The sequence below is a fragment of the Leptinotarsa decemlineata genome, unplaced genomic scaffold, assembly GCF_025532065.1.
Source record: "Leptinotarsa decemlineata unplaced genomic scaffold, Ldec_3_MD MMD2_tig00026314_RagTag_RagTag, whole genome shotgun sequence".
Classification (NCBI taxonomy): Eukaryota; Metazoa; Arthropoda; class Insecta; order Coleoptera; family Chrysomelidae; genus Leptinotarsa; species Leptinotarsa decemlineata.
The window spans coordinates 15,083,776-15,106,575 of NW_027412684.1; the positions used below are offsets into that span (position 1 = coordinate 15,083,776).

At 34.8% G+C, this 22,800-nt stretch overlaps 2 protein-coding genes across 3 annotated transcripts in view; both read right to left on the reverse strand.

Annotated features, from left to right (window-relative positions):
* Positions 1-14,940, reverse strand: part of LOC111512495 (Protein interacting with Ttk69 and Sin3A) — a 33,065-nt gene extending 18,125 nt beyond the window's left edge. The window contains exon 1 of one of the 2 annotated variants that reach the window (XM_023168629.2): positions 13,938-14,940. In XM_023168629.2, coding sequence (XP_023024397.1) covers positions 13,938-14,748 — 811 coding nt within the window. In that variant the 5' untranslated portion in view covers positions 14,749-14,940. The remainder of the gene's footprint in view (positions 1-13,937) is intronic. The other variant, XM_023168628.2, reaches the window with a different exon arrangement.
* The window catches only part of LOC111512496 (uncharacterized), a 208,887-nt gene that overhangs the window by 31,918 nt on the left and 154,169 nt on the right, over positions 1-22,800 (reverse strand). The window lies entirely within an intron of this gene.

Genomic DNA, 22,800 nt, shown 5'->3' on the forward strand with positions numbered 1-22,800 from the left:
CGACGAAAATACCAACGTAAATGCTAACAAAAAGCCATTTAAACAACACGGAAAAACTGCCATATAATTTATTCTACGCTTATCACCAATTATTCAAACTAAACGATCACCTTGGAAAACACTGCGTAGATCTTCGTCAACAAATGCATTTAGCAATGAGTCACGGTCATGGGTGTTTACATTCACAGCAAATTACATGTCGTAAAAAATAATCGGAAAGTATAGGATTTTCATTAGCAGCCCGTTTGTTTTCATCAAAATAACATTCAGACCAGTCACGGTCGTAACTGTTCATTCAATTATAATCGATTTTTTATTTTCGTATATGGAGACTTTTTAATGACCGCTGGTGATGACAGACCTAATTTCGACAAGGACGTGATTAATCATGCATTTGAAAATAAAAAGAAATAGACGAATTGTATATAATTACAGGCTAAGACACTTTCAATGGAGCCGGAATGGACGCTCACTTATTTATATACAAGTTTGGATACTCTCATACTAAATTAGCGACAAAAAGCCGCTACTCGAAGAACACAACATATTTGTTGTGATTGTCTATGTGTAAAGTCATCAATATGTAAAAGTTTTCTTGAAAGTTTAGTCAAAAATGTTTAAGTGAAGGCCCCCTTTATTCACGTCGGTATCCAGGCCGGGTGGTTCGGATAATCACGTAAAGGGGACCATGTATGTGAAATCAAAAACCCGAAGGTCTCCCGAAGAGGAGATGACAATAAAAAAGCTATATTGTCTTTATTATGAAAAAAGTTCGACAAAAAAGGGGTGGCAGAGCATTGCTTCGAGCAAGACTGCTACGCCCCCCCTGACGAAGCTCCTGTCAACTTTGACAAATGCGCCCGAGTGGGACGCAAAGTCCAATAAATTTAGAGAGAGAAAGGACAGAGATAACTTTAGATTTTCTTTGATTTTTGATGTTCAAGGTCACAACGTTCACGTATTAACAGAACAATATTTGATATTTATAATTTTTTCTATCTGCTTGCTCCTATTTCGTTCACATGAATAAAAACTGATAGATGACTGAAGAGAAATGTGAATTATTTGACAAAATGCTTTAGGATATGAATTTACGGTTACATTTCAGATCATGGGGTGCTAATTAAGAATGTGGTTTCTACATTTTGTGAAAAATCGTCTTAAATATGTTTGAGTAGTGTTTGTACCATTTTGCATTTTCTTATGAAAGGTAAATCACAACAAATGTAGATGCGACCTTTTTGATAAGAAACGCAATTCAGGCGGCTCAACTGTTGATAATGCGTTAACAAAATGACCTTTCGCACGTGAATTTATAAATATGTAAGGTTTATTGTGAGATTCAAGTTTTCATCACGGTGTATGGGATGACTTTGTCCCCAAAAAAATATGGAAAGGCGAAAAAAGAAACTATGTATTCGTGTATATACATGCAAGCAAGATCCAATTGTAATTCATAAAGTTAGATACGTTACCATTAATTCAAATTTACTAGAGATCCACGCAAATTTTTCATATTATTTGTGGATTTCTTTTTCTTTACTATTACCACAAGAAGCATCGTGAAGTAATTCCAGTAAAACTGGAAATTATCCAGACGAGATTTATGTAACATCCTAATAAAAATTCATATCTATAGCCAAACTTTTTCTTTCCAACTTCTAATATTGGCTCGTCTGACATCAAGGCTGCCAATAGATTTCGTATAAACCGAATTCATTTGAATAAATCATGCATAAACAATTTGATAATAATATTCAACATAATTTTCCTGGTGAATAGTCTTGGGCCTCTTTAAAATACTTGCAAATTAATATTTGAGGTGTGTTGAAAAAATATCGATCTCCTCGCGGTTGTGAATATATAATTTAACAATTTGGGCGTTTTTGATAAATTTAAAACATACTTTTTTCCGCTTAAGAATCCTATCGTCGAAACGTTTCGTAATGATTTATACATTAATGCTGACAAAAAAGTAGTCCTTGAGAAAGTATAGTGTTTGCACTTCGCTTCGAGTTTGATTCAATGCGTAAAAGTCATCTCGGACAAAAGCTTTCGCGAGACAAAAAGCAAGCCAACGCAGCAGCCGAAGAACCAGTCTGATTAACCGAGCCAGTTTCAATGACATCCATTTGTCCTTGAGAACTTTCTCACGATGCAACAAGCAGCGCAGCCCTGACCGGCCGATGCATCTGCTGATGCAGAAACGACCTACGGCATTGAATGCATCTCGCATGGGTGAAGAAATGGTAGTATTGCGATACGGCGATAAGAGCGTTGAAAATGGTACAGACAATATTGTATTACAATGTGGCATAATGATGGGTCTCACGTTAGCTACCTGTGACGTTTCCATTCGCAAACACTGACGTGTATGTTTTGTTTTGGGAGTGTTAGAAACTTTCCCATGATTCTTTCAAATAATTCCCTTCAAAGAACAATATAATAGACATCAAACAATTACTCTCAAGAGTTACTATACCATTTATTATACAGGGTCCTGCAACAGTGGCGCGGTGTTCCATATATCTATGTAGGAAACAGATAGGAATCTGAATTTCTATAATATTACCTTATTACTCGAGCTCGAAAAAATAAAAATATTGGCGGTCACACAGGGTGTTCAATTTTTTCTGGGTGGATCCCAACTGTGTTTTTTCAAATGGCAACCTATATTTTTTATCGTTTTTTCGGTTTCTACATAGAAAATAAAAGACACTTTATGTATATCTTCACTTCGAAAATATTGACGGTTTTCGAGATATCTAGCATGACAAGTTTTTTTCCAATATTCGTCACTCAGAATATTTGAAATTATAAAGTTGTGCAAAGTCCAACTGAATTTTTTTTGGTCAAATATTCTACATGGTAACTCTCTCAAACGATATATCTGAAATCTACATATGATATACAGGGTATGAAAAAACACTTGCCACATATTGTAAACAAAAATTTGCAGAATCTTCCTTGTTTTCAATGGAACACCCTGTATATTATTGATCCATAAGGAGCGCCAACGAAACCTCTACAAATTTCATTAAGTATTTCCTATGGCTAGGTTCAATAGTTTTTCTTAAAAAAGCATTTTTTTCGAAGAATGGTCGTTCTTCCTATTTCTACGCCATAAACTCGATGAAAGACTTTATTCAAAGCGAAATCCATTTGACGACTGATAAGAATGTACGAAAGACATCGTAATTCATCCCTGCTATAGTCCATCATCTGTTTGGTATCAAGCTTCGAATGGTGGATAAACGCCTTGAAGTGAGCCAATCCTGGAAGATGCTGCCAGAAGTCCATATAGTCTAATCAACAAGTTCAAAAACATGAAAAATAGAGATAAAGGTCCTGAAAATATGAGCGATAGCTCATTCGATTCGGAATCACCTCTAGAAAAATGTTTTTAAAGGATTTTGGTGCGGGTAAAAAATTGCAATTGTTATTAACAAAATAAGATTTGAAAAAATGGTATTTAGTTTTTCGTTAATGACTCAAAAAATATTTATATTTAAACAATTTTGAAAAAGCTCGTTAAAGAGGAGGAAATTTCCGATAAAAAAGTCCAGACTCCCGAAACTCTATCTCCATTATTTATAATTTTAAGTTGACGTTGAAAATTTTTGATAAATGATAAATTGATGATAATTTTTTTTCAATTGATATTTAGCTATGTCTGTTTTCACATTGAACAATGACAGTTATTAACATAGAATATGAATTTTTTACGTAATTTGTTTATTAAATTGTTTTAAACAAATAGATAAATTCAATATTTTTGAAAATTTTTTTTGCTATTTTGTTGTACTTATAGAGACAATTATGATTAAAAAAAATCCTAATTTTAATTTTCAATTGATTAAAACCGATTTTTTTATACTTCGATTGTTTAAATAATTAGTTAAGGAATAATTTTGCTTTTAAAAATCATAATTTACACTTTTGAATAGATTGGAAAAAAAATTGTATTTATTATTTAATTCTTTATTAGTTTAACAATTTGTTATGAACAAATATTGACCAACGTTATATTTTTTTCTGAAGCAGAAAAAATTTATAAAAACAGCTATATATAAAAAAGTGCCATAAAAAAAGTATTATAATAAATAAAAAAATTATGTCACAATTAAAAGTGGTAAAAAATATAGACATTTTCATTTCTTTTCATCAATTGAAAAAAAAATTATCAACAATTTTTAGATATTTCATTTTGCAATAATTATAAAAAATCATAATTAACAAAAAATAATACATTTTTATGAACTTTTATTGCAGGATCGTATGAAGTATATATGTCAAAAGGGCTCCACGAAGTTTAAAATTTATAGGCCAATGGAGATTGGGAAAAAATTTGTTAGTTAACAATTGAATAACTCATTTAAAAATGGTAATAAAACTTTTTTTTCTACGGGACTCGATTCATTCAAGTGTTAAGAAGATACTAGATTTTTCTCAAATTTTCAAAATGACATTTTATGTTATAAAAAAATTATTTCTTTTGATAAACTCTCTTCAGCGGCAGCGCGCGCATGCCGTAACAGCCGCGCGGAACCCTATTTTCAACGTCAAATTAAAATTATAAATAATGGAGATTGAGTTTCGGGAGTCAGGACTTTTTTATCGGAATTTTCCTCCTCTTCAACGAGCTTTTTCAAAATTGCTTAAATATTAATATTTTTTGAGTTATTAACGAAAAACTAAATACCATTTTTTTAAATCTTATTTTGTTAATAATAGTTACAATTTTTTACCTGCACCAAATTCCTTCAAAAACATTTTTCTAGAGGTGATTCCGAATCGAATGAGCTATCACTCATATTTTCAGGACCTTTATCTCTATTTTTCATGTTTTTGAACTTGTTGATTGGACTAATAAATCTTCTTACCATCCAGGTGTATAATCTTTGTTTGGCAAAGCCTAAAACGATGCCAATGACAGCTGCCTGCAGCACCCTTCTTTGCAAGGGAGTCAGCAGCCTCATTGCCTACCAAGCCAGTATGGCCAGGAATCCAGACCAGAGACAATCTGCCAAGTCTTCCTATCGAGGAGAGTCGTTTTTGGCAAGTTGCTACAAATTTAGACGTTGCTTGGTAGGAGCCAAGACCTTCCAACGCCGCTTGACCATCCGAGAATATTTTTATTGACTTGTGTATGAGGTTGGATTCTTGAAATCTCTCCGTACACAATTCAATAGCGTAAATTTCCGCTTGAAATACAGTCGCATAGTTTACTAGGCAGGTTGATAACTCTGTCCTGGGTCTGCGACTGAAAACACCTGCACCAGAACCGGAAGGTGTTTTTGATCCATCTGTGAACCAACAACTTTCTGCTCTTAATATTTCCTTCTCCCGGAGGATCCAGCCCTCTCTACTCGGGAACAGTACTTTATAAGGCAGTCCGTAGTTGGAGATATAAAGTTAAAGGTCATTTCCAGAATGCTGTGCCTTCCAGTGTCAACCAACAGCACTCTGTATTAAATTTATTTGTGCAATTGGCAATGTGCACAAGTCTGTATGCAGTCCATCCAGCCTCTCTCTCCAGAGAAATGTGGAGAGGAGGTAGATCTAGAAGGATCTCCATGGCCGCGACGGTGTGGTACTGATAGCACCACAGATGGCCAGAGAAGCCTGTCTCTGTAAGACACGAAATAGGAGTTTGCATCCTAAATCGTTTGTCGATGTACTTCCTCCGACCACAGAGAAACCGTGATTCTAGATGGAGACATGTATCATAAATTTGAATCCCCTTCTTGCATGGTACGTGTTTTTTGAAAAGCAAAGATTGAAGCATTTCTCGCGTACCTTACTCGAGTACCTGAGGAACCAGGCTTGATTTTTGATAACCGAGCGATGTGACCCGAGGTTTGTCTTCATGGATCATCGAAGTGACACGATATTCGTCTTGGACTTTCAGGATCTGATACAGAAAAATTTCATACGAAAAGCGGATGAAACATCGAGATTCAATCTTTGAACTACGTAGTCTCGTTAGGATCGTAGAAATCCGTGAGAATTGGGGAAGGACTCGAAAAAAAAATTAATTAGCTGTGCTATCAGGAATATACGATTTTGAGGTGCCTATAATATAAAATTGAGGTTACGTATGAATATTGTTGTAAGGCTATACATTCGAAATTGTCATCTCACCAAAAATATATGTGATATGAAATACTAAAAATCGATATTTCTCCAGTTACATTATATAAATACCCCCGAAGTTTTAATGAAGTATTGTAACTGTCAAACTAAAACATCCATGTTCATGAAAGTTTTACTTCTTTCCGGTATTGTACTGTCTAGAGAGTTTTTGAAACTTATTGATAGAACTTCTGGCAACAGTCTTCAGATATATCATCAAGTGTAAGTTAGATTTGCATTGTTCTAAACTCTAGTCCCATAGGATGTAGACTTTCTACATTCTACATAAACAACATCTAATTATTCTACAGGTTTGAGACTAGAGGAAATATATTGTTATTTTTGGCAATTATTATTGTAGTTTATAATGCAATTGTGTCCCACTTTTATCGATAATAAAAAAAAAAACTAAATCCACATGAACGATTCATTTCGAAACTGCGAGAATCTTTTATATATTAAATTTGCAATCAGGTTCGGTTCGGCGAAATGCAGTTTGTTTTCCTTTGAATTGTTTCTAATAAAAATGAACATCAATAGATTCTCTCAATTTGAAACAGTGTTTTCTCTTTCGAGTAATAGTTATATCACCAAATATATTTGCAAGTCTCCCGCCTCCAAAAAGTTTCCAAACTGAAGAAACTGAACCCAGTATCAAAGTACATCTCTGCGAGGAACCCTGTGGTTTCATTGAACCCGACAGAAGACAGAAAGAACCTCAATCCCAAACCAAATAAAAGCAAAAAAAAAATAACGACCGTCATAAATAAACGAATAAAATGCCAAAGCTAGTGGATACTACCAAACACACCTTAAAAAAGAATCCTAAAGTATCACACAACGGTAAACACGAAAGGGGGCCAAGTTGGTGTAGAACAGGCACTCGGCCGGAGCGCAGGTAATACAAAAAACGTTACCGAGATTATGGAAAAGAAACCCACCGGACCAGTAGTAGTAGTAGTAGTAGTAGTAATACTTGCAACGTTGCGACACCGTTAGCCTCGTCTAGAGAACTTGACGGTTCGTACGGTTATCTCTGAGAAATATGACGGTGTAGAATGTCTAAGAATAAAGTCTTTTGTGTACTACCTTTTTTGTCAACAATTCCAATAACAACTGTTCACTTCCACGATGTTTCAATTAAATAACATTTTTTTTTTAATTTTTAACAGAAAACGGCATAATAATGGTTACATTTTTGGTCACCATTTTTTAAACATTGAAATGAAAGCTATTTAAAAGAGTAGAACATCAATAATGATCATGATTGCATTCCATGCGCATTATAATTGCCTTTCACACCATAAAACTCATTCAATTATCTAAGGAGTAATCGCAAAATTAAAACAATTGCGCCACTATAGAAATTTAAGCGTCGTTACACGCTTGACGAAGAAAGGCTGCAACTGCGAAAGAAAGGTTGAGATAGTATTTTTGTTTTGTGTGATATATATTTACTTATTTCAAAATTAAAATCATTACTTAGTTGTGGCCATACTTTTTTCGGTGAATTTTATCAAAGATCATTATCATTACTTACAAGCTAATACAAGCATATATGTTCTGACACCCATGTTGGGTACATTTTTATTGTTAGTGAGAAACAAGTGTTCAACACTTATCGCTATTTCTATACTCATTCAACAAATTCATGATGTTTTCTTTTCTAGTGAACAGCACGCCTTAGCACTATTGATTTGACCAACTATTAACGGAGCAGATGATATTTGACCAACTATTAACGGAGCAAATGATATTCACAACTTTGACCTGGAGGAAAAATCGTCTGTACTTTATTAAGGCGACTTTCCTACCGTTTTTCCACTCCATCGATTGTGCATTAGGCCTAATGCACATTCACCTTATTAGTACCAAATAGCAACGACAAGGTCATCTTTGCTCATCCCAACCGATTTTCCTATGAAAAATATTCGTAATCAAAATAAAACAAAGGCGAGTAATAGTGATGTTTTTATGAAACAGAGAATAGTGTGGTGTGTATTCTCCAAAGTCTGCCTTGACATTTACGAATTCCGATTTGTAGAGTTCTGTCTCCAAACACTTTTTCAAATCAGCGATATGAATAATAATCTTAATAGCTCTTGAATTTTTCGTACCGAATAATATTCGATTGTAATATAACTTTCCTTTTGATGCAGAAACTAAGCGTTTCATTTTCTGTACCTATTTTTGAATGGTTTTATAATATCTATTACAAAGACTTATCAGTCGAATATATTGATTTTGTAAAATCTCTGTCATTACGACGAAACAAAGCATGTTATTGTTCACTTCATGCTAGTTTTCAACAAATCGAAACCGATGTCATTCGGCGCCCAACGTGGGGCCCCGTACAATAAACACATTCTTCTAGCAACGCCAAACTCAAAGTGCGTGATTGTGAAACGACGGCAACGATGGCCGTGAAAGCCACCGCCGATGACGTAGTGGTCGCGAAAACGAGCAGGTACCGAGGCATATACTATTAAAAGAGCCGGTCGAGCGACTAGTTTCAGAACCGGTTCCACTTTATAGTCGGCGAAGTATTTGGCATGACAGACTTTTACGTCACACCATGTTCACCTCAAACCGAGCGCGCGGCCATTATATTATAGTGAAAGCTCGCGAATTGCCAAATTATATTTTCTTATATTGTATAACCGTTGCTCTCAGTCATTAACGTCTAATATTTTGAAATCTGTTCGTTCACCTCTCGGTCAGCCATTCAATTCGGCTCTGGTGCGGCCAATTTACCGATAGAATCCATCAACGTAACGGCTTTTTCAAGATATTCGTAACGGTGGATGAGATCCAAGCTTGGCAGTCCACTTAAAAAAAATGGGTTTATTCTCAAACTGAATTGCCGTTGTTCATAACCACTGACTATGGTTGTGTTATTGTACATTTCAATAAGTACGTTATGGATAGAAGAATCAAATTCATTTGTAATGAACGAACTCAAAACAATTACAATTGCCATTACAACAAAATTCTCAACAAACTGCCGTAATTTGGAAGTTGTAGTATGAACATTTTCGAATTAAGAGAAGTTTTGAGGTCTTGAAACATGAAAACTTACATCCAGTCCTACCAAACACATAAGAAAAACGTAAAGAGGTTGGTTATTCAAATCAATGAACCACATACAGATTTTTTTAGCAACAAAATAGAATATAAAGAGATTGAAATGATATAAATTGAAAGCACAAAAAAATGGGTGATGCCAAAAACTCTATAGGTGACGTGGAAGTGTTGATAAGTAAATATATTCTGAAAAAAATATTTCTTGCGAAAATTTATGCAAGTTATATCTAATTACGTTATCTTAGTAGCACTGGGTCAGATTCTGCCACCTCTTTCTGGTGTTATACGACGCATACTTTCGTGATGGATAGTGTTGTTAGTATTTTTGTTTATTGAGAGGTTTCAGTTTTGAGTAATTAGGTATCTAATAGACCCATCGTCCCGACTGTATGTAAGCTAACAAGAGAAGTGTCAAGTCAGATGTATTTTTGTATCTTATCCAAAGTAATTTATTGATTTGTTTATTTGAAATACAATACTCTACATGACATAGCCCAATTGCAGAGCAGGAAATAACAGAGTATAATAAATACATCACAAACAGGTGACTATAAAGACTACACATTATATATTTATAATAGGTGACAAAACAATTATTTCAGGAAGTGGGATTTTATATCTGACAGTTTGCAACTAAATATATCTAAATTATCACTAACAGCGTTTGTCACTTTACACATGGTATAGATCGGAGGATTCTCCAGAACATTTGTGCGAGATGTTTTTATATACAAAGTTTTCGGGTGTCTGGAACAGATTCTAGGAATGCAAATATTAAACTTTTCCAGTAATGTTGGGCAGTCAACTATACTTTTGATAATTTTATAGGTTAGTGCAACATTATAATATTCACGCCTTTTTTTGAGAATCAAAAAGTTATACTTTTGTAGCAATTCAGAGTGGGTTGTTCCTATTGAAGGATAAATGCCATCAGTTTTTAGGCTTAGCAGTTTTGAAAATCGTCGTTGAATTGCTTCTACTATATCTATGATATTGATAAAAGGGACTCCACACAACTGACGCGTATTCTAACTTTGATCTAATGAAAGCATAGAATAGAGTTTTTAAGGTCGAAGTTTCTTTGAAATCACTACTGTTACGTGCAATTAGTCCGTACAAACGACAGGAGGAGGTTACAACATTATCGATATGCCTATTAAATGATAGTGCAGTGTCAAATGTGACGCCAAGATCGGTAAATGTTTCTGGAGTCACAAGGAAAACATTTCCTATTGAATAATCAAAGATCAAGATGTTCATTTTTAAACTGTAGGACATGACCTTACATTTATCCGGAACAAGTTATTTCGATAACACCATTCTACAACCCGTTCTAAGTTTGCTGAGAGGTTCACACAATCATCTATGTTCTCAACGAGGCAGTATAGTTTTAGATCATCAGCATACAAAAGGAAATATACATCTATAACATCTGCAATATCGTTAAGTTATTGAAAACTATTCGATGATTCAATCCAGATAATAATTCTAGAGTAATTACCTCGAAAGTCCAGTAGTTAAGTTGAGAAAGTGTTGGTATGAACTGCAATAGATGTGTCCGCAAAAAAAATATGAAACCAATTTCACATGCACTGGAACCGTTTTCATTTATGGATGAAACTTACTGATAAGCAAAAATAATTAGAAACTATGGTACGTAGACAAAATAACGAGATATGCAGATGGAGGTCCAGAAAAATAAGCACTCTAGGACAAAGTCAGAAAACTGACAAAGAAAATAAATATTGAACAAAAATAATTGAATAATTCAAAATAAAATGCTGTAAAATTTCTTAAGCCTCTCATATTCGAGATGATTTCAATTTTGTGATCAGAAATAAATTGCAACAGAAATATTCGCGCTTCAGGCATTTCGCCTCTTACAAGAGATAATATTCCGACATAAACTCTCAGGATGTCCCACATTTTTTCGGAAAAAATATTACACTCGTGTCCTCGGTTGCTATGCGCGTGTAACTAATAATAGAAATCAGGAACAAATATGATACCGATAAGTGGTATCTAGCAAAGCAAAACAAATATATGCCATGAGCGATAAAATATTGAAAACAGGAGATACCGTTATCTTTTTTTATTTAACAAATATATCTGTTGACGTGTTTACGATTAAGACGACGCTGTATGGAATTTGATTCCTCTCAAGATAATAATCGAGTGAAAGAATTAGGTTCAATTTTTTTCTTAGTCAGGCCTTGTATACATTATAATGATTGTTGATTTCATTACCGGTTTTTGATAGTTGTAACAATTTTCTAGTTTTTTTTCTATGAGCGATATCTCACCTGGCGGGGGTATTCTGAAGTCCCCCGCTACAGACTGATATAACGGATATACAAATGAAGATTATGGGCTAAGCGCCAACATAACTACACCTCCGCATCTCCTTTAGCGGTTATTGGATCAACAAACCTAATATTACCCAGTAACAAGCCCAGCACGTACACTATTACAAAACAATCCCAATTATAAACCACTATTGCCAATTTAGAATCTATTAATCAACGCCTTATTCGTTTAAAAGACCGGCAGTAGTAATTTCAGACACAATAGCAAGACCAAAATTGATACAAGTGAATAACTACTCGAAATTACCACTTGCTCCGAACAATAATCGAACTCTAGCCATTTTAGACAGACCTTGTTACGTCACGGAATTCTAGACACGTAACGATGACGCGCCATCAATGCGAGTGTGTTTGTGTTTTGTTTTCCGTAGCATTCTCTTTGGTTAGTTGAATAATTTCACATTCGAAAGTCGGTATATGCCTGCATCCGGTAGGAACTGATAAAGCGCAATTTTCAATTACTTTCCATGTCGGTGTACGGTACTGATAAAGCTGTAACAACACCATTTCCATTGTTGAACTCGGTTTTTTATCGTAACGGCGGAATCGATGATTCACCAAGCTTCCACGGAATGATAAATTGTACGTGCAAGCAAAATCCACCAATTTCTTTACTGAAGAAAAACAACATAATAGAAAGCTTTTAAGCAAGAAGTACAACTCTTATTTCAATTACACAATCAGAAAAGTGTTTTTGAATGTTCATACTTCTATTTGGAAAAATTACAGGATCTCGAATACCCACACAAAACTTTTACATTTAGAACCATGCTGCGGTTGTTAAGACCTCTGTAATTACCACATTTTTAGAAAAAAAACTTTTTCAGTGGGGTCTTGCAATTATTCACTGAATACTGATTCATGTTCTCTAGATCGTTCATATAAGTCACGTCTTTGATGAAGCTTCCCAAAGATTCGGACATATTTTCAAATAAACGGGACATTTACAGATAAACTACAGTCGTAAAATTAATACAGTTATATTGTTGTCGGGCAATAGTATTCCGTTAAAGGGTCAATATTTTCCAGAAAGAGGTAAAAGCTCATCTTCAAGTTCAACAATAAAGTTGTAAAGTATCTTCTTCAATATACTTTACTATCGGCAATCAAGCAACAGAGAAAAACGAAGAAATATTTTGAATTTGAGTTGCAGTTGTGCTAAACGTAAACTAGAAAATTTTCAATTGATATAATAATGTAGTGATTGAATGACTAGAGATTAATTTCAAAACATTAGCAATGAAACAGTGATATTCAGATTTGAAATCGAAACCTTGCATTTTCAAGAAAATCTATAGTTTTCAAATATTTGGCCAGTGATCAACTTGGACAAATGTCACCATTGTACACGATTTATTTGCATTTTTGAATAAAAGTCACCTTCAACATATTTTAAACTAGATTATCGCAACATTTGGATTTTTGCAAAAAAAAATCGTTCACCAAAATACCCTTCCTGATAAACCTACTTTGTAAAAAAAGAATGCACCCATCAAATGTTGAATATTTTATTTTGAATTCAGCTGAACATCTAGCTAGCTAGACAAGCTAGCAAAAATATTTTTCCTCATATCGCAGAGCAATACAGAAATAATGATTATCAATAATTATTGATAATTGAACAATCATTATATTAGCAGAAGACCAAGTGTTCCAAAAAGAACTTGATCATAATGAGTTAAAGTAAGGATATTTCAATAAAGAATATCTTGATTTAGGTTAAATTATCTGGATGCTAAAAAAATCAGAATATTTACTATTTTCTTTGAGAATGTGGTGGATTTCTGGAAGAATTTTGACCCCATCCAAGCTGCCAAAACATCTGGATACTAAATGAACTAACCACATCCAGTACAATGAGAAAAAAATATTGAATTATTATTTTTTTATTCAACGATTTTGTACACCTACGATTTGTTGTTATGATACGCTTATTGATTGGCTTAGTGAAAAAAGAACCGTCCTAGTTCTTTCTTTAAGCTGTCTGAAGGTGTGAAAATAAGGTTGAAATATTCAAAACATTCGTAACATGAAAAATCCACGTTAAAAGTTGAGGAAATATTTATTGTAACTAATGATGATTCACGATTTGAATAATATTTAGCTATGTTAACTAACTCAAAACGTTAAAATGAATCTATTGGCCTTCTGCTACTCCTGCTAGTTAAGAAATTTCACTAGTAGCAATTGGAAATTCTGTATTTACATAAATGGTGGGTGGGTGGTGATTGAAATTGGTACATTGGATTTTCTTGATTCTCTCAATCTACTAATGGATTGTTTGAATTATCGGATATGGGTGCGACAACCAAGAGAACACAAATCAGTACGCCACCTCTAAAAATACCATACCGTTCGTTTTGAATGCGGAACCAGAGTCAAAGGAGGTCGTCCTGATCGGATGCTTCTCCTGCTTGAAAGTCCTCTCCGTAGAAATGACAAAAGGTTGCGCCAAAGACACAGCGGGTAGAGAATCCCCTCTAGTAAGAGGAGGCCTAACGGCCGTACCGTGTTCCTCCACAGACATCATCCTCTTCGTAACGCTGCCGTCCCCATTAGAGTGATGATGACCATGGTGGTCATCCTCATCGGTGGCGGACAGACCCCGCTTGATGCCCTGCTGGGACATGGCACTGGGTCTCCCGTTGCTCGGATGGTGGTGAGCTGGAATCTGGTGGTGGGCGGCCATGTGGGCCGTCGACAGTCGTACCGCGGTACGCGCGACGATATCGTGCTCGGGGGTGGCCTCTAGCTGAGGGCGGGACATGGCCGAGCTGCCCCTTGGCGGCGGAGGCGGTTGAGCGGCCTGGTACTCGGCGAGCATGTTGGACCGCGAGTGGTGCAGGCTGTAGGTGGTCGAGTGATGGACGGCCGTCTGCTGCCTGCTCGACGCCGCCGCCGCCACAACTTCCCCGTTCTGGTGCTCGTGAGCGGAACGGTGCGTCTTAGTCGCATGGCGCGGCTGCTGCTCCTGGAAGCCGTGCGCCCGTTTCATCTGGCGGGCCGTCTCCAGAACTATTTCGATCCGGTCCGCCCCCTCGTAGTTGACGCACCCCCTGCAAACCGCCTCCGAAAAATCATGGACCATCGCCCAGGGCATCCTTGGCAGGTCACAGAGGTAGCACTGCTGCCGCTTGGCCTGCTGAATTTGCATCACGGACATCTTCACTGACAATCAATCTCTCACTGATCCGAAAAAGTACAATCGACACACTGTAACACGTATAGTAACAACGTCTCTCGCTACGCCATGCTCTTCGCGCCTAGCGGTAAACGATACAATCCGAACACAAGCGCTTTACTAACTGATTTCTCGAATGATGCACGGGCCCCTTTGCTGGCAGCGCGAGGCGGTGGCGGGGGTACGAGTCTGGCTCGGTAATCGTTATATCGGTGACGTCACGACGATCCGGAGACCAATGGCAGCCAGCGCTACGTCACGATTTGCGCGCGCTGCAGCGGATGAATGCCGCCGCTGGCTCGGTAGATGCGAGTGATCCGGCCAGCTTGAACTAGAACAACGCGGTGTTGCCGTTGAGCGTGAAATTACCCAAATTATATAGGTAATTTTGAACCTCATGTGAGTTCCAGTATTTTTTGTAAAAATAAGTGGATATTTCGGTAAATATTTCTTTTGAGGGCACACGGCGATTTTTAATAAATTTTCGAGTGTAACTACGTATTTTGATACGTAGATTACGAATCCGAAAGAAAAAAGCGGCGCTCTCCCTTATTTACAAAGTTACAGCCCTTCAAAATTCAGAAAACGGCAACTGCCTTCTTTTTCACAGGATAAACTATTTAAGAACAAAAGCATTTATTCACTAGGTCACCTTTACACCTCCTTAATTGCCACTTTTCAATTCAACAATCAACATTTTTCTTATGAAAAACTTAATTTAAATGCGAATGGTTGCATCAGCCATACCAACTATGCCATCAACTTTAAAAACGTACAATACAGAGATATATAACCAAAAAGTAGTTCCGTACATTTTTTAACATTTTTATTGAAAAAAGTGTTGATTGTTGAAGTGAAAATTGCCTAGGAAGCAGGAATAAGGTGTAAAGGTGACTTAGTGAATAAATGCTAGCGTTTTTAAACAATTTATCTTGTAAAAAAGAAAGCTGAAAAGTTTCTCTTTTCTTAACTTTGAAGGGCCATAACTTTGTAAATAAGGGAGAGCGCCGCTTTCTTTCGTATTCGTAATCTACGCATCAAAATACGTAAGTACACTCAAAATTTTTTTTCAAAATCGCCGGGTGCCCTCAAAACGAATATTTACCGATATCTTTCACTTTATAGTATGTATTGATATTTCATCGATGAAAAACCACGTTGGAATGGTCACTACGTGACAAGTAAAAGTACATAGGTCTCAAACACACAGGTATCTAAAGACTTTACTATATTTCACGAATAATAGTCGCTAACATAACTTATTGTATGTAAGGAAAAAGAGTATGATAGATAGAATGCGGAAATATTTTCGTTTATTATGATAACTAATATTGAAATCACAATGCTTATTTAGTAATAGCTCACTGGGTTGAGTTATGTAAATAATTATCTTGTTGACCGGAGTAAATAAAAAAAATAATCCTTTTTTTATAGATGTAAAATAAGGTATTTTTCCATAACTTATGATTATTCTATTGAAAATTATTCTCTTATAAGCATCTTCTCCATTGGACACGGTATGCAATTTATAATAGTAAATCTGGCAACTCTGGGATAATGTATATTCGGACGTACACAGCGGGATATGCCGGATTTGATAAATGAGTACGTAGTAGGCCCAAAGTGATGTTTGAGCATATTTTGTTTACACTGCGAATGTCCTTTCATAGAGGATGAAAAGCAGTCGGAAATAACCGTTCCTTATTAGGGTTAAACTTTGAGGACATCATCTGGAATATAGAAGGCCCTACTTTACATATAATTCAGATAATTTGTTAGTGTTTTCGAAGAAAATAGCATTCGTTTATTCAGTTATTCAAAGAACAAATCTTGAAACAAACAGAACATGTAAAAATTATGTTCTCTTGAAAAAATTGGTTCTATTAGTGTATGGGAATCAGTGAGAAAATCCTGAAAGAAATATGATTTTAAGGTGATTTTCACGATCTAGAACCATTTCTCCATACTTTTATAACTGTCTTTTTGGACTTTCTCCCTCCCCATTATTACATCGAAAGTAGGAAAGGAACAAATCATAGCTATGTGTCAAAAACTTTTTAGAACAAATCGTAGATTTGATGGAGATATTAATGGAGAGGGAATAATTCAAAATCGTTTTTCTATCGCTGATATTTCACGACTCTATGTATAGTCGTTCGAAATAAACATATATTATCTAACTACATACACAGTAGTTCGTGTAGTGCAGAATGAAAGTATCTTGTCGATATGTTGTTCCATTCACCTATACAATAAAAAAAATGGAATAATATTAAACGCAGTTGAATGTTTATCCACACGTGACTTTCAAACGTGCTCTTTGCATTCGGAAATGGTGTCAAGCAGAAACTATCAAAACAAGTATTCAAGTGAAATGAATGATGAAACATATTAAATATCGTGACAAAGAGACAACGGTAAAGTTTTCCATTTTTTGCTCAGTTTCGAGTTCAATCTTGGAATTTTTGTTGAATTCTGACTGCAAAGGCGGAATTTAATAAAATTCTGACTTCACACTGGGATTTTCGTAAATTTTATAAAATTCCAACTTCAAGTTAGGAACTTTGCTAAATTTAAAGTTCAATCTCGGAGTTTTTGTTGAATTCTCATGCTAAACTTGGAATTTTGATAAATTCCAACTTTGAACTTGGAATACTGTTAAATCTCGACTATGAACTTGAAATTTCAATAAAATCTGTTTTGAACTAAACATTTTATAAAATTACGACTTTAAGTTTGCGATTATGCTTAATTTCGAATATAAAATTCCGAGTTTAATGTGGAATTTTGCTAAATTTCGAGTTCAATTTCGGAATTTTCGTTAAATTCTCTAATCTAATCTAAAAAATTCCGACTTCAAACTAGGAATTCCATAATTTTCATTGCGTGACTTTTCTTTCTAATATTTAGCGACAAGTTTTTTAAATTCTGGCTACAATCTCGGAATTTTTGTTGAATTCTGATTTCAAACTTGGAATTTCTATAAGTTCTGACGTTTACCTTGGAATTTCAATGAATTCCATTCTTGAACATTGAAATTTAATGAATCCCAACTTAAACCTCGATTTTTCACTAAATTCTAACTTATGAACTCGAAATTTTATAAAAACCCTATTTTAAAGTTGGAATTTTGCAAAATTTCTAGTTCAATCTCAGAATTTTTGTTAAATTCTGATTTCAAACTTGGAATTTCTATAAATTCAAACGTTAAACTTGGAATTTTAATAAATTCCATCCTTGAACATTGAAGTTTGATTAATACGAACTTAAAACTCGATATTTCATTAAATTCTAACTTATGAACTCGAAATTTTATGGAATCCCTACTTTAAATTTGGAATTTTGCAAAATTTCGAGTTCAATCTTGGAATTTTTGTTAAATTCTGGTTTCAAACTTGGAATTTCAATAAATTCTGACGTTGAACTTGGAATTTTAATGAATTCCATTCTTGAACATTGAAATTTAATGAATCCCAAGTTAAACCTCGATTTTTCACTAAATTCTAACTTATGAACTCGAAATTTTATAAAATCCCTATTTTAAAGTTGGAATTTAGCAAAATTTCTAGTTCAATCTCAGAATTTTTGTTAAATTCTGATTTCAAACTTGGAATTTTGATAAATTCCATCCTTGAACATTGAAGTTTGATTAATACGAACTTAAAACTCGATATTTCATTAAATTCTAACTTATGAACTCGAAATTTTATAAAATCCCTACTTTAAATTTGGAATTTTGCAAAATTTCGAGTTCAATCTTGGAATTTTTGTTAAATTCTGGTTTCAAACTTGGAATTTCAATAAATTCTGACGTTGAACTTGGAATTTTAATGAATTCCATCCTGGGACATTGAAGTTTGATGAATTCCAACTTCAAACTCGATATTTCATTAAATTCTAACTTGTGGAACTCGAAATTTTATAAAATTCCTACTTAAAATTTGGAATTTTGCAAAATTTTGAGTTCAATCTCGAAATTTTTGTTAAATTCTGACTGTGAACTCGAAATCTAATAAATTCCGACTTCAAAATAAAAATTTTGCGGTTTTTATTGTGTGACCTTTCCCGTATTCAAACGACAATATTTTTTTGTTAGATTCTGTTTGAAATTCCTGATTTTCCATTGAATTCTGACTTTGAACTTAACATTTTATTGAATTCCGACTCTGAACTCGAAATTTAATAAGAAGCATAGGGAGCAGCACGTGTGCAAAAGTGACGATTATGTTGGTTGCCAACCGTTTCGCTGTAAATTATGTTTTTTTTTGAAAAGCCGCAGATGAAATGTACATTCTTTGACATCTTTTGAGACTCTGATTAGATAAAGTCAGCTAACTTTTTGTTGCTACGTGGTGAAACAATTAAATTTTTCATTATCTTATCGAACTCACCAATAAATCGTCAGTAGAGCACTCCACACTGAAAATATATAATTGAATTTGATTATCTACATGAAATAAAATACGGTTTCTATTGCCTAATAATATTATCCAATAAAAAACGAGACTAATTTGACGACTCTAAGGACAAACAAGTGAATACTTTATTCTATCCAGCCTTTCTTGTCCTACATATTTTCGATTGATCAGATCATGTTTGATAGTCACCTGTTCGTGAATGTTCAAACGTAGGGAACATTCGATTTGATTTGATACGACGAAGTCTTAGTAGAATAGAGAGAGAAGTATGTTATATCGCCTAAGATGTCACCTCTGTTAAATATAGGATCTTTCATTAAGCGCTTTCAATCTTTAAAGTTAAATAACAGCAGCTTGACAGAATTAACCTTTCTCAATTTTATATCATGTGGATTAGTTTTCCGATGGCATTCCAGAATAGCTTCCCAAATTTCTGCTACTGCAGTTGTCGATTAATTGGTCAAACCATCAACACTGACATAAAAACTTGGCAAGTTGACTTGGGTTTCACACCAATAGGTGGTTCCACTCATGTCTCGCTTGCGTTTACGCAGTTACTTTTACCAAGTACTTTTCTTAGTTACTCACATTTTGTCTTCAATCGAGGACCGCCTGCCCAGTACTAACGATTCCCAACAGGCTGAAACAGCTGTCTACCGGTGGCTCTTAAATTGAAATCAACGTTTCACATCGATATTGGGTACTCTTTCGTCTATACTCAAAAATTAGATGAAATATTCCTGAACCCACAAATCAAATCAAAATTTCCTATGAACAACGCAAAATGGAGTAAGCAGATTGATAATTGCCCAATTGTCTCAGAAGATGCAGAGGAAAATAAACAAGTTCTGGAATTATCTTTCTTTCACAAATTCGAAAAAACCACCATGAGTATATTTGTCCAGAACTTTATTCCTCCCAAGTGCGCCGCTAGTGTCCACAGTGATCGACGACATGTTTGTGGCCCTTTCGTCTCCTTAATTGTTTATAAAAAACGATTTGTTTAGTCTAGTTAGAAATGTATCAAAGGCAGGACTTCTACGCAAGTCACTAAGTGGCCTCAATTATCTTTTTGAAGAAAATTATTTTGTCTGTATCAATAAATGGGAATAGACGCATGCTTTCATGAAGCAGTATTTCATTTCAAGTCAAATAGCAAAAATACGATAATTACAGTCCACTCCAAGTGTTTCCAGTTATCCCATGGTCCTTCGAGCCGGATTAATCAAGAAAAACATTCGGTGAACTCGAATCAAACAAGTGTGTGAGCAAGCTGGTTATCAGTGTCTAGCACAGAAGCAGAGAAACTCCGAAAAATCGCCAACAAAGTGAGTTCCTTTGAATCTACATTTATTTTTCCAAACATTCCAAATACAGTTTCGATTTGAAATCTAGTTCAAATCAATTACCAATTCACAAATTAAATACAATACATACAGTCCCCTCAGAGTGTTTCAAGTCAGTACAATATTTCTGATTCAATTTCAAGAAATTTAACTTCAAATTCCTCATTCCGTTGGTCCAATAATGGGAAGAATCATTACATCCGTGATTACTGGAATGAAAAAAGCGATGGCGAAAACTTCCGCAGAAGTTATCAAGGAATTGTGGTCAGAAGATTCATCTGATTGATCTGATGAAGTCAGATTTAGAGTTTTGCCCCTCGATTCATGGGTCATGCGCCTCAAGACGCCCATGAGTTCCTCCGTTATCTTTTAGAAGGTTTACATGACGACGTTAATAGAATTATTGAGAAACCTAAACCGACCTTAACGGAGATTAACGAAAAATTGAGCGGCAACGGAAAAGCGCAAGAGTCATGGCTGATTTATTTGAGTACATATAACTCTTAAGATTGTAGATAATTTCGTTGGTCAATTAAAATCCACGATGAAGTGCACACATTGTGGGGAGTCATCTGTAACCTTCGATCCTTCCTGGGATTTGTCACTCCCCATACCACAAAGAACTGACCAATTGAATTTATCACAGTGCTTGGATTTCTTCACAAGAGAGGAAACTTTGGATGGACATGAAAAACCGACGTGTTCAAGTTGCAAGGGAAGAAGAAAATGCACAAAGTCTCTATCGATCCATAAGTTTTCCCGTATTTTAATCATTCATTTTAAAAGATTTTCTCAAACAGAAAGATTTAGAGGCAGTTAAATGTTGCCATCAAATTTCCTCTAGATGGATTAGATATGAACAATTATGCAGCAGAAAATGTGACTCCTTGTCGTTATAATCTATATGCACTTTCGAATCACAGTGGGTCTACCTACAGCGGACATTATACAGCATTCTGCAGACATCCTTATACTGACACGTGGCACGAATACAATTATTCACACGTGTCACCAATTTCATCAAAATCGCTTGTGAGTGGAGATGCCTACATCCTCTTTTGTGAAAAGAAGGAAACAAGTTCGCACCTTTGAGCGTTTTGAAATGTTATTTTTGTACTGTTGTTTTTGATGTAATAAATTAAATGTTAGTAAGGTTAATAATGTTTCATGGAAATACACTCGTAGCTCTGATAAATGTGAGAAAGTATCGTAAACTTTGCCTTTCAAAATGTTAATATAATATCCACAAGCTGTTTTCCCAATTTATACCAGTGATACGAACGATCAATATTCAGGAGTTTCAATTTTACCATCGCCAAAACTGTTTCGCCAACTCTGTCATTTGTCTGTCAAGAATATGAAAATGTTTGACATCATCTATTGAACAAAACTATTGTGTTAACGTTTCTCTTGGAGATTTTTTCAATAATACGCAAATATTTCCTAACAACTTAAATGAAATGAACAACCCCTAGAATTTTCAGGATGGTATTTTGAGTTGGCATCCTGTCTTTCAAATACCTGTCCTTGCAGTATACCTGATAATTCTATAAAATCGATGTTTCAAATTCACATTTCAGTTTTATACTTGAAAATGGGATCAAACCCGAAACCAGTCGTATAAATAAAATTTTCCAGTGGTATTTAGACAAAAGTGTTTTTATTCATTTCATTTAAATGATCATGAATTACCATTAAGTAAACAAGTCATCAATCACACATATTTCCTAACAAATAGGTACAATTAAATTTTTCAAAACTTTTCAAAATTAATGTAAAACAATGAAATCCAAGTTATTCTGATTATCGCTCCCTAAACTCAAATACCAGGTGAAAATATCGAAAATGCAGAATTTCTTATGTAAGGATTTCTTACACATTCTTATTGGAAATTCCAATTAGACTTTTTTCATAAGGTGGTACTTGAAGCTCTAAAATCAACTACTACTGGATTGCACAGTATGAAAAAAAATTCTCATTACATTAGTTCTTGCTAGCAGAAAGTCTGGATACAAACGGATCAAAAATGAAACTTGGTCCAGACACACAATTTTTTCGATATTTTGACTGCAACAGTTTCACAACCTCAACTATTATAATCCAGAACCATTTGAAAACTCAAGCAGTTTATTCCTAATCATCTGGTTGTTAAGATTGTTGGGCCAGTCTGTTGGTATGGAAGATCTTTAAAGGAACAGCAGGTTTGTAAGTTCGCATATTTTAATGAGTAATGATTTTGAAAAGAAGGTTGGTTCATTGTTAATATTCCT